Source organism: Triplophysa dalaica, chromosome 13 (assembly GCF_015846415.1).
Source record: "Triplophysa dalaica isolate WHDGS20190420 chromosome 13, ASM1584641v1, whole genome shotgun sequence".
NCBI classification, from domain to species: Eukaryota; Metazoa; Chordata; class Actinopteri; order Cypriniformes; family Nemacheilidae; genus Triplophysa; species Triplophysa dalaica.
Genome location: NC_079554.1, coordinates 8,447,378 through 8,459,844, shown reverse-complemented (window position 1 = coordinate 8,459,844; position 12,467 = coordinate 8,447,378). Strand labels below are relative to the sequence as shown.

The 12,467-nt window shown below is 40.7% G+C and overlaps 2 protein-coding genes across 2 annotated transcripts in view; one reads left to right on the top strand and one right to left on the bottom strand.

The window, feature by feature from the left end:
* Positions 1 to 12,467, top strand: part of LOC130434583 (meprin A subunit beta-like) — a 68,016-nt gene that overhangs the window by 38,553 nt on the left and 16,996 nt on the right.
* On the bottom strand, positions 7,265 to 9,499 carry LOC130434172 (regucalcin-like). Its single transcript, XM_056764161.1, has 4 exons — positions 8,929 to 9,499; positions 8,406 to 8,787; positions 8,107 to 8,237; positions 7,265 to 8,027 (listed from the first exon to the last, which is right to left on the bottom strand). The coding sequence occupies exons 2-4, from the start codon at positions 8,479 to 8,481 to the stop codon at positions 7,989 to 7,991; spliced, it is 246 nt and encodes an 81-aa protein (XP_056620139.1). The 5' UTR covers positions 8,482 to 8,787; positions 8,929 to 9,499; the 3' UTR covers positions 7,265 to 7,988.

The following is a 12,467-nucleotide window of genomic DNA, read 5'->3' as shown; positions in this document are numbered from 1 at the left end:
TTACGTCCGTCCAGTACGTTAGGTGACGTGACGTGACGTGAAGTGACGTGCTTCGGCTCGTTGCCGTTGTATCAGAGTCGGCTTTAAAGCCTTACGTGTGAATCCATTTGTGTGTGAGGGCTTCCAACGACATCAACTGGTCATAAGACAAACACAACACGGTGTATTTACCACGATCAATCTATACTTTGTTAAAGCACTGCTTGGTCTGCAGTTGGAGCGTTGCCATTGGCTGTTGGTTTGAATAATTAATGAGGGATGTCTGTCACAGTCGTTCTTTAACGATTTTCGTCTATAAATATCATTGTGTTTCGAGTTGCGTTTTGAACAATAGGGTGTATGATAAGGGCTCTGTCGGGATCGTGTTCACAACGTTAAACGTTCATTGAAGTTCGCCCCCTACCGTCGTCGAAAGTAGCAGTGCCGATGGGAGGTATAAATAGCAGGCGCGCGAAGTGATGAATCGGCTGGGCCAGAGAGCGTCGCCTCGGCCAAGCCAACATGCTACTAGAGTCGCTAGCTGAGTGGCGCGCTATTGCACCTCTGACCCAGCCCCTGGTGCCGTCGGTACGCCGATGGGCATCAGGTTTTGCTTCTTGCAAGTGTATAAAAGTATAAAGTATAGGTTATTGTTTAACCTATACTTTATTTAACCTATTCAACGGCAAGAAGTGAAGCCGTCCCAGCGGAAGTAAGTCGAGTCCCCTGCTGTAGTCATTTATATAAGAAAACTCAGCAATATAAAGGAACTCGGCAATAATCTTAGAAAAAACGCCACGCAGTGTGTAAACCTCCCTCTCTGACCCATCAACCGAGACGCTCTTGAGGCTGCGGTCTTTTGCCTCCTCGTTAGAGTTCCGGCCCGTCTCCCGTCCGGACCGACGTCGGTTCGAGGCCCGCGCAGAACAGGTTACGTACACAGCTTGTGTTTTGGAAAAAAAAGACGGAGGAACATATGAAGAGATTGGTATCAAAATGAGTTATCACATCAAGTTTTTTTTTTGTATGTTCCGATTAATGTCAATCAAACTGCGGTTGGTTTGTTTTGATTTAAGCCATATGACTTCAAGAAATAAGAGAATCTGGTTTAATGAATGAGCATTGAGGAGGAGAGCCCTACTCATAAAATGTCCTTCTTGTGCATACATTTTTTCTCTATTTCCTCAGAATGTTTGTCATTCTTATTGCTCCTTTATTGCCTTTCTTCCCGTGCCTTGCTTAATTTCCGTTTCTTTACATCAATCAGTGCCTTAATGCAGTATACAAACACAGAGTTTGGTTCCAAAATGAGATCACTCGGTTCTTTAAAAGATTTCCAAAATCGTGTTTGTCATGATGTTTTGGGTGTTTTTTCTTGAACTACATTTAAAGTTTCTAAATATATGACATTTTGTTCTTATAGAAAAGCATACATTTAAGATAGTTATAGAGGTTCATGTACCTCTCTGATTTGAACAAAGGCTATAGGCCTCATAGGACGGGCACCAAGCAGATATGGACCTCACATCTGCTTAGCATCACACACACACGCTTTTGAAGACACTAGTAGGTACCAGTCACAGACGAACACAGTACACGCTATTGTATTGATTTAAGCACATGTTTACCCTTTAAATACACTAAACACTATGCCAGGTGTAGTAAATGACAACGTGCAACAACGTGCTTTTCTTTTTAAGATGGATGTATGTGCATTTCTTATTTAAGCTTTTAAAAGGTTTTCCCACAGTTAAATACTGATATATGGAGCTTGACATGTAACTGTGGAAGGTCAGAAAAGGATGGACTTACAAAAATAGGTGATGCCATGTGAAACCTGATTTAAACCTGGTCTAAACGGTGAGAACAACGCGAGAACAATGTATAAAAGATGGAGTCAGATATCTACTGGTCAGACATCTTCAGATGAACTCAGTATATCTCACTTTGACTTGTTCGAACAAATTCAAGATTTAAACCCTTGAAACTTGGCTTCTTGGTCTTCGTGATTCCTCTCGACATTTGATGATCGATTTCGCCACAACAACTGCGCCTCCCTTCACTAGCTGGCCTCCGTTACATACGGTATATATCAGTTCAAGAAAGTTACTGCAAGAGTTAAGTGAAAAACTGTGTGTAAAAAATAAGCTTTCTTCAAGGCACTCCCTAAGAAATTCATCTTAGCATATTAATGCATGTGAATCGGAAAGGAATATAAAAAATAAACGAAAGCAGTCAAAAAGCAGTTATTGTAAATGAAATGATCACAGACAACAGTTTTGATATACTTTGCCTCACTGAAACCTGGCTTAAGCCAAATGATTATTTTGGTCTAAATGAGTCTTCTCCTCCAAGCTACGGTTATATTCATGAGCCACGTCCGGTTGGTCGAGGTGGTGTTGTCGCAACAATCTTTAGAGACTTTCTTACCGTTACTCGGAGAACAATGGATACATTTAAATCATTTGAAATGCTTGCGTTGAACATAACAGTTCCAAACAAAAGTAAAAAATCATTGGTCTCTCTTACATTGGTTACTGTGTATAGACCCCCTGGGCCTTACACTAATTTTCTGATAGAGTTCGCAGACTTCTTATCGGCTCTATTGGTTAACGTCGATAAAGTACTGATTGTTGTTAATATCCACGTAGACAGTGCTAACGATCCATTAGCTGTGGCGTTTAAAGAACTACTAGACTCTTGTGGTGTAACACAATACATCAATAGACCTACTCATCGCCTTAATCATACACTAGACTTGATTATATCTCACGGAGCCGATCTAACCAATATCGATATTATACCTCAAAGCGACGATGTTTCCGATCACCATCTTACAACATGTACACTGCGCACTGCAGAAATCAATTGTATATCTCGTTATCGACAGGGTAGAACAATCACCTCAACTACTAAAGATAGTTTCGTAAAGAACTTGCCAGATCTGACTTCTCTAATAACCTTTCCAACGAATATAAAATTGCTCGATGACATGACCAGCAACATGGGCACTATTTTCTCTAATACATTAGAAGCGGTCGCACCTATGAAGTCAAAAAAGATTAATGAAAAGAACACAGCACCATGGTATAATAACACCACTCGCGCCCTAAAAAGAGAAACGCGTAAACTGGAGCGAAAATGGAAACAAACCCAATTAGAGGTCTTTAAAATTGCATGGAAAGAGAGTGCAAGCTGTTACAAAAAGGCACTAAAAGCAGCAAAAGCCGAGCACTTCCGTAACCTCATAGAAAATAACAAAAACAATCCAAGGTTTTTATTTAGTACAATTGCTAAATTAACAAACAAACAGACTCCACCTGACCTGGGTATTCCGCCGCACCTTGGTAGCAATGAATTCATGAATTTTTTTACCGAGAAAATCGAAATAATACGAGACAACATAGCTAAAACCAAACCTCCAAGTTTGTCAGAAGAATTAGTTTCAACCGTCACCCAAAAAGAAAAGCTAGAGTGTTTTTCTCCTATAAATCAGGAAGACTTAATTAAAATTATTGCAACATCCAAACTGACGACATGCTTATTAGACCCCATTCCGACTACTTTATTAAAAGAGTTACTACCTGCTGTAATTGAGCCCATTTGTAAAATAATCAACTCGTCTATTAATCTAGGACATGTCCCAGGACCCTTTAAACTGGCTGTAATTAAGCCTCTTATCAAAAAAACAAATTTAGACCCAAATGAACTTGGAAAAGCTGCACTGTTACTCCAACAAATACAGTTAAAGACCTAGGCGTTATATTAGACGGCAATCTGTCATTTAAAAATTTACATCTCAAATATCACAAAAACAGCCTTCTTCCACCTTAGAAATGTTGCCAAATTAAGAAATAGTTTATGTGTTGCTGACGCAGAAAAGCTTATTCATGCATTTGTGACCTCACGGCTTGACTATTGTAATGCTCTACTTAGTGGTTGTCCTGTATCATCGATAAACAAACTACAGTTAGTTCAGAATGCAGCTGCCAGAGTTCTTACTAGGTCAAGAAAATACGATCACATAACCCCAGTTTTATCATCGCTTCACTGGCTACCCATTAAGTATCGCATTGATTTTAAAATTATTTTAATTACTTACAAAGCCCTGAACGGTTTAGCCCCTACTTACTTAACCAAGCTTTTATCACGTTACAACCCATCACGCTCGCTGAGATCTCAAAACTTGGGACTTTTACAACACCTAGAATAACAAAATCCACCAAAGGTGGACGAGCTTTCTCATACGTAGCACCTAAACTCTGGAATAGCCTTCCTGATACTATTCGAGGGTCAGACACACTCTCCCAATTTAAATCTAGATTAAAGACACATCTTTTCAGCCAAGCTTTCACTTAATGCATAGTTAATGAACAGCAGCTACGCTAATTATTCTCTTTATTCTCTTTCCGCCGATGCCTCGGGATGCCCATCCCGAGGTAGGAAGAAGTTCCACCATGTCCAGACGACCGACAGATGCCCATCCCCAATTTGAGATTACACCAGATACAGCTGCAGACTGACTGACCATCCCAGCTCCATCTAAGGCAATTCCACCAGCTGCCAAGAGAAATATGACCATCGGACCATCCCAGCTCAGACCACTCCATCCCCAACCAAGAGCAAAGACGAACTATTTGTCTTATTAATGCTGAAGTTACAATATTTGATATTAAATGCTAAACCTAAACCACACGTCAGCAGTCTGAGTGACACGTCAGAGTGGATTTGGCCCTCCCGGTTGAGCCTGGTTTCTCCCGAGGTTTTTTTCTCCATTAATCAATCATTGGAGTTTGGGTTCCTCGCCACAGCAGGGCAGTGTTGGCCTGCTCACCGGGAGACTGCATTCATTTATTTATTTATTTAGAAATTAGATGTTATTTATTAGAATGAACTTACTCGTTGTATAAATACCATGTGCTGTGTTTTAACTTTTCTGTTTTTCCTGTTTGCCCCTGTAAAGCTGCTTTGAAACAATACACATTGTGAAAAGCGCTATATAAATAAACTTGAATTGAATTGAATTAAACGTGACATGTTATCTCGTGTTGGAACCAGTCTCTTCATATGTATATTCTGTTATGAAAATATAGGCTATATTCACATATTAGTTAATGGAGCTTCTTGAAGTTAAGTGACAAAGCCAGAATGCAAAATAAACCTGTTTTTTAAGGCACTCACCAAGCAAATGTGGTCAGAGATCAGCCAGTGTGCTTGAACCTAAAGATAAGCTTCATTCACCAGCTAAAAACACAAGTATGAAACAGCGCCATCTAGTGCTGAAGGGCGGTAAAGGGTAAATGAAATGAAGCGACATTGTATCAGATTATCGGTCAGTTTACGTGGAAGTAAAATGCAGTGTAAAAAGAGATTTAAACGATTTACTGCGTTGATTAATAACACTTTGTTAAAAGTGCTGCGCAAACAAATGTCATTGAATGTTGTTAGGCGTCACACAAAGAGACTGTAAAAATGTCACCATTCCATACTTATTAGAATGATTGACGCGATGATGAACTCCAGTGGTAGAGGTCACCTGGTGGTAAAAGTCACCCGTTTGTTCCAATAAAAAGTCAAAATGAAGTTATCTTGAGGCAATTGAAGACAGTGAGGATTCAGTAAACCTTTTCGGATGACCCCCAACACGTGTTGCATCTGTGAAAGAGTGAAACAGGCTGTAGCTTCTAAACGTGATTTGTAATCCATGTTCTAGCTTCGCTAGAAGTCGCAGGCCATGTTCACAATGAACAGAGAGTTTGCTTTTTCAGTACGTGTACATCCAGGTGCTGTTGATTTCATCGGTAAGGTGGTGAAAAGAATACCAACACACCCGTATACAAGAAAATATCTTTATTTGGAGGCGTGCGCTTTCGTTATTAAAACGCTACATCCTATGAAAACATCACTGGGATTCAAACTCATTAAATACAGCAGATTACCAAAAATGTCAATCCAGCGTTTTCTTCACTTTCTCAGGGAATGTTGAAGATTCACACAAACATGAAGTCCACCTTTTCCCCCAAAGCCGGTGTCACAGAGCATCTTTAAAATCATAGATAGGTTTTCAAATCAACACGCATCCCCGTTATAATGCGCATTCCTGGTACTATCGTGCACGGTTCGCGTTCTTTCAAACGATCGTTTGTTTAAAATAGGATTACCTATTTTATTTAGATTTCACGAAGCCATCCGTCATATCATTCATGAACCCTTTATGTCTCAACCCTGGGACGTGACTTCCACTTTTGCTTTTCCAAAACTGCTAATGGGAAGTCTCCCTGCATTAAGAAGATCTTTTTTTACTTAAAAATAGGTCTCATTTTGATTTTAACAAGACATCAACAATGAAAAACAGCATCTGTAGTAAGCCATCGTTGTCATTGCATTATTAAACCATATAACAGTGACTGATGGGCTCACTTCGACACCTCTGTTTGCCAGCAGCACGTTGAGATGATCAATAATAAACATGGCAATTGTGGAATCAGGATCGCTATCAAATCCATCCCTGGAAATCATTCATGAATCAATACTTTTGTTCACAGAGTTGGGTTAATGTAAGCAGGATTAGAAAACGTTTACAATTGTTTTACTTTTGTGAGGTCACGTCTAAAAAGTGGATTTGTGAATAGTTGCATTTTATATGCACTGATCAGGTCTATCAAATCCGTTTAAGGCAAATATTTTCCTGTGTGTAATACCAGAAAACAAAGATTTTCATCCGTCCTACGTTATCCTGCATTAATGCGACGGTGGTAATTCCAACGTTGGTTAAATAATCAATGCCGTGTAGCGATTTTAGTTGCAAGTTAAAATAAGGATGAGTTTAACTCACCAAAATAAGATTCTCCACCAGATCTATCAAGATCAAATACATGAAATGAGTTATTTAAAACGTCAATTTCAGTCAAGAAATTATTTTAGCTCAAAGGAAAATACGTATAATAATCGTCATTACACATACCATTCCATTCCATTCCATTTTCTACCGCTTATCCAAACTTCCTCGGGGCACGGAGCGCCTGCGCCTATCTCAGGAGTCATCGGGCATCAAGGCCATTACACATACATATTTTACAATTCTAATTAGCAGTATAGTGATATAAATCCTATATGTATTCGTCCAGCAAATGCATTGATGATTTATACACTAACATTATCTCATGACCATAAGTAACGTGACTTTACCAAACAGAATTAAGAGCAATGGTAGCATAGATGGAAACACAGTTTAAGTGACCAGTTTGTGAGCGTGAACACAGAGAACACATCACAAATGCCTTTATGGTTTTATTAAACTCTACTCTACATGGTAAACATAATGACAACAAACAAATACATGAAACACAACCGCGCTCGGAAGCGCAGAGCTCGGCTCTGACAAAATGGTCAGTTTGCATTTAATACCTTAACTTAGTTATGGACATAGTATGAGGTATGCTATGGTTTTATAACATAGCTCATCATATAGGGAATTCGGAGAGTTGTAGTTACATATGAAACATGAAAGGCATTGAACTGTGAATCATTCCAATGTATGAATACATCAAATGAACCCTAAATCAAAACTTGTATATTCAACAGTTACAGAGTACTTAAAATGGCATGTGCGCCAATCCACAACCTAGACATTTAGATACATTTACAGAAAAGGATAGTTTAATAAATCAAATAAAGTTCCTATTTGTCAGAGAAGTTCTCTGCTTAGCCTCAGATGTTAAGTAAGAGATGAGACAGAGACTTATCACCAATACTTTGAAGCTAAGGAGTCTTAAATATCCTACAGAGGAACCAAATGGTCATCACACTTACTGTGAGAGTTCAAAAGACCAAAACCAGACCCATGGAGCCATGCTTGCTATGGTCTTTTGATGATGGTATCTAGAAACCAGGACAAAAGGGAGTGAGGCTTTTCTCTCAATGATCCAGTCACTACAGCTGTTTCATCAGAAAAAATGGTAACGGATCAACAAGCATCATCGCTGTCTTCTTGGTTTTTATCCAGTACACTAGAACGATGGAATGGCCGTCACTCCCACACCCGTGACCTGCGGTGAGAATAAAGGATGTTATGAGTCAGTCATAATGTCAACCCGTGATGTCACCTTACAGTATGTGTTATGTCACCTTAAATAGGCAGCCAGCCGATGGCTGTATGGCCAGTGAATCTCCATCCATGTCTTTAAACGGCGTGATGGTGACGTACAGATCAGCGCGATCCTTTCCACCTGCCACTTTCACCGTCTGCAGTCTGGTGCCTGAAAGAAGTCCGTTAACTTTAGGTATTGGCCAAAAGCCATTTCAATAAAGACGGCCGCTTGTAAGACATTACTCCATTAAATGGTCTCAAAATACAATTTTAGTGGGGTTCATTTTCCTCCGGCAACACAAACACAAATGGCAAATAGATTGAGACACTCACACACCTGTTTGTGGGTCGATGCGCAAATCTCTTCCTCCATGGTAGCAGGCGACCCACTGACACCCTATGGGTCCATACATATACCGTCTGGTACGTCTTCATCGGGCTCTGCCCAGGAAAACCCTGAGGTCAACTTAATTAAGGCGCACACACACACGCGCACACACACACACACAAACACACCCTGAAAAATAAATACAGTACGGACATCCAGTCTGGCTGTGGATGTGGTGAAAGAAGCGGTGATCCAGTGACCCGTCCAAAGTGTTGGAGATGTCCACCTGGTCTGAGTGATGAAGAACGGTCAGGATAAAGTGTGTACAGAGACCCCTGTTTCCTCTCCATCACGGCCGGCGGCAGTTCCATTACCATGGTACACGGACAGGCTGGGGGAAACGTGGGTATAATAAAATGAACTGCAATACATTACACTTTTACATCACTATACACTTAGCATACAGCAAAACCTAATGCACTCTTCTAGTGTAGAGTCTCCCACATAAATGGTACTTTTTTCGTGTATATACCTGCAAAGTACCTCCCTGCTTATCTACTTTCCATCACTGAAGCGAGCGTTGGGTTTTTCCTTGTCCAGCTGCTGTAACGGAGTGCATGACCCGTTGAACAACCGCAAAGCGCATTCCCCCCGAGATGACGTCACCGCCTGCTTTTCGCACCAAAGAGCCTACAGGTTTTTCCGGGACAGTAAAAACACACAACGCCCTTCTCACAGGCGCTTGGATCTCATAAAATACTGACAAACTTTCTGATGCCTCACCTGTAGTGATACTCTCCTCACGACCAGACGGGACTCTCGCCGAATTCATTCTTTCCTGGGGGGTGTTCTCAGGGATGGGGGAATGTCTTAAAAAAAAGAGTGTGCACTAGAAGTGTGTTTGTCAAACAGTTACACAACAGATTTATATTAGGTTAACTGTCTCTTTCCATTTTGAGCACATACCAGACATGGACTTTTAAAGGTTGTAAACGCTCGGGAGATCTTGTCAAAAAGAGGAAGTTAAAGGAATAAAGACACTGACAAATAAAGTGTTTGTGTATGGTGTATTGTGTTTTTTAGTTTTATTTTCATTGATCTACCACCACGTATAAACAGACGTTGAAGCCACACAGTTTACCGTGAATGATTTATTTCATAATTTTTCTTAGACAAGTGAATTGAATCGGTCACCATTCACAATAAGCACACATTTGTGCCTAATCTTATCCTTAATAATACAAGCCCAAAAACGGCTCAGTTATTGTCTCGTCGGCACACTGCTGACGTTATTGCGAACAGAATCACACGTGAGATGACGGGTCTTACTTACAACCCCTCCTAGCCTCGAAACCGCCATCGGTCCGGCGAGGAAGAGACGAGCTCGCAGCCTCTGCGTGCACACACAGCTCTCCCTCTAACAGCTGGCCTCCGTTACACGAGAAATGACAGATTTTTCATCTACAGCGGTGTTTTGTGGTTTGCATCGGTGGATCCTTTCGCTCAAAAGTGCCCGCCGTTCGAACTGTAATGTTGTTTAGCCATTTCTACGTCGTGCATTGCGCTCTGTCTTCTTCTTCTTCTTCTTCTTCGCAGATAGGTTGTAGCTAGAAGGGATGCAGCTACGGCCGGAAGTGGTGCAACATCTCGCCATAGAATTCCAATAAATTACATTAGCTAACCTCTACGCCTACTCAAACCCTAAACCTAACTTACAATAATACAAAATATAAATCAACTGTTTATGTACTGAAATATGTAACGTGTTGATAACGTTAGTCTATGAACATTTGACACTACGACCTGTACAAATAAAAACAAATGATTGCTTCCATTGTGTTACGTCTGATCTTTGACCTTACGTCCGTCCAGTACGTTAGGTGACGTGACGTGACGTGCTTCGGCTCGTTGCCGTTGTATCAGAGTTGGCTTTAAAGCCTTACGTGTGAATCCATTTGTGTGTGAGGGCTTCCAACGACGTCAACAGGTCATAAGACAAACACAACACGGTGTATTTACCACGATCAATCTATACTTTGTTAAAGCACTGCTTGGTCTGCAGTTGGAGCGTTGCCATTGGCTGTTGGTTTGAATAATTAATGAGGGAGGTCTGTCACAGTCGTTCTTTAACGATTTTCGTCTATAAATATCATTGTGTTTCGAGTTGCGTTTTGAACAATAGGGTGTATGATAAGGGCTCTGTCGGGATCGTGTTCACAACGTTGGACGTTCATTGAAGTTCGCCCCCTACCGTCGTCGAAAGTAGCAGTGCCGATGGGAGGTATAAATAGCAGGCGCGCGAAGCTGCTATATCGGCTGGGCCAGAGAGCGTCGCCTCGGCCAAGCCAACATGCTACTAGAGTCGCTAGCTGAGTGGCGCGCTATTGCACCTCTGACCCAGCCCCTGGTGCCGTCGGTACGCCGATGGGCATCAGGTTTTGCTTCTTGCCAAGTCAGTAAAAGTCACAGGTTATTGTTTAACCTATACTTTATTTAACCTTTTCAACGGCAAGAAGTGAAGCCGTCCCACCGGAAGTAAGTCGAGTCCCCTGCTCTAGTCATTTATATAAGAAAACTCAGCAATGTAAAGGAACTCGGCAATAATCTTAGAAAAAACGCCACGCAGTGTGTAAACCTCACTCTCTGACCCACCAACCGAGACGCACTTGAGGCTGCGGTCTTTCGCCTCCTCGTTAGAGTTTCCGCCCGTCTCCCGTCCGGACCGACGTCGGTTCAAGGCCCGCGCAGGACAGGTTACGTATGCAACTTTTGTTTTGGAACAAAACGTAGGAACATATGAAGAGATTTGTATCAAAATGAGTTATCACGTCAAGTTTTTCTTCTTGTGCGTTCTGATTAATATCAATCAAACTGCAGTTGGTTTGTTTTGATTTAAGCCATATGACTTTAAGAAATAAGAGAATCTGGTTTACTGAATGAGCATTGAGGAGGAGAGCCCTACTCATAAAATGTCCTTCTCGTGCATTTCTTTTTTCTCTATTTCCTCAGAATATTTGTCATTCTTATTGCTTCTTTATTGCCTTTCTTCCCGTGCCTTGCTTAATTTCCGTTTATTTACATCAATCACTGCCTTAATGCAGTATACAAACAAAGAGTTTGGTTCCAAAATGAGATCACTCGGTTCTTTAAAAGATTTCTAAAATCGTGTTTGTCATGATGTTTTGGGTGCGTTTTATTGTACTACATTTAAAGTTTCTAAATATATTCCATTTTGTTCTTATAAAAAAGCATACATTTAAGATAGTTATAGAGGTTCATGTACCTCTCTGATTTGAACAAAGGCTATAGGCCTCATAGGACGGGCACCAAGCAGCTATGGACCTCACATCTGCTTAGCATTACACACACACAATGCTTTTGAAAACACTAGTTGGTACCAGTCACAGACGAACACAGTATACGCTATAGTATTGATTTAAGCACATGTTTACCCTTTAAATACACTAAACACTATGCCAGGTGTAGTAAATGACAACGTGCTTTTCTTTTTAAGATGGATGTATGTGCATTTCTTTTTTAAGCTTTTAAAAGGTTTTGCCACAGTTAAATACTGATATATGGAGCTTGACATGTAACTGTGGAAGGTCAGAAAAGGATGGACTAACAAAAATAGGTGATGCCATGTGAAACCTGATTTAAACCTGATTCTAAACGGTGAGAACAACGCGAGAACAATGTATAAAAGATGGAGTCAGATATGTATTGGTCAGACATCTTCAGATGAACTCTGTATGTCTCGCTTTAACTTGTTCGAACAAATTAAAGATTGAAACTTGGCTTCTTGGTCTTCGTGATTTCGCTCAACATTTGATGATCGATTTCTCCACAACAACTGCGCCTCCCTTCACTAGCTGGCCTCCGTTGAATACGGTATATATCTGTGAAAAATAAGCTTTCTTCAAGGCACTCCCTAAGAAATTCAGCTTAGCACATTAACGCATGTGAATCGGAATTGAATATAAAAAATGAACGTGACGTATTATCTCGTGTTGGAACCAGTCTCTTCATATGTATATTCTGTTAAAAAGTATAGGCTATATTCACATATTA

Bases quoted from the DNA above. Each gene is read 5' to 3' on its own strand.
- LOC130434172 (XM_056764161.1), bottom strand. From the start codon at position 8,481: ATGTATGGACCCATAGGGTGTCAGTGGGTCGCCTGCTACCATGGAGGA. The intron at 8,238-8,405 runs GTGTGTGAGTGT...GACTTCTTTCAG, and splicing joins GCGCATCGACCCACAAACAG to GCACCAGACTGCAGACGGTG. The intron at 8,028-8,106 runs GTGACATAACAC...TTCTCACCGCAG, and splicing joins CGGCTGGCTGCCTATTTAAG to GTCACGGGTGTGGGAGTGAC.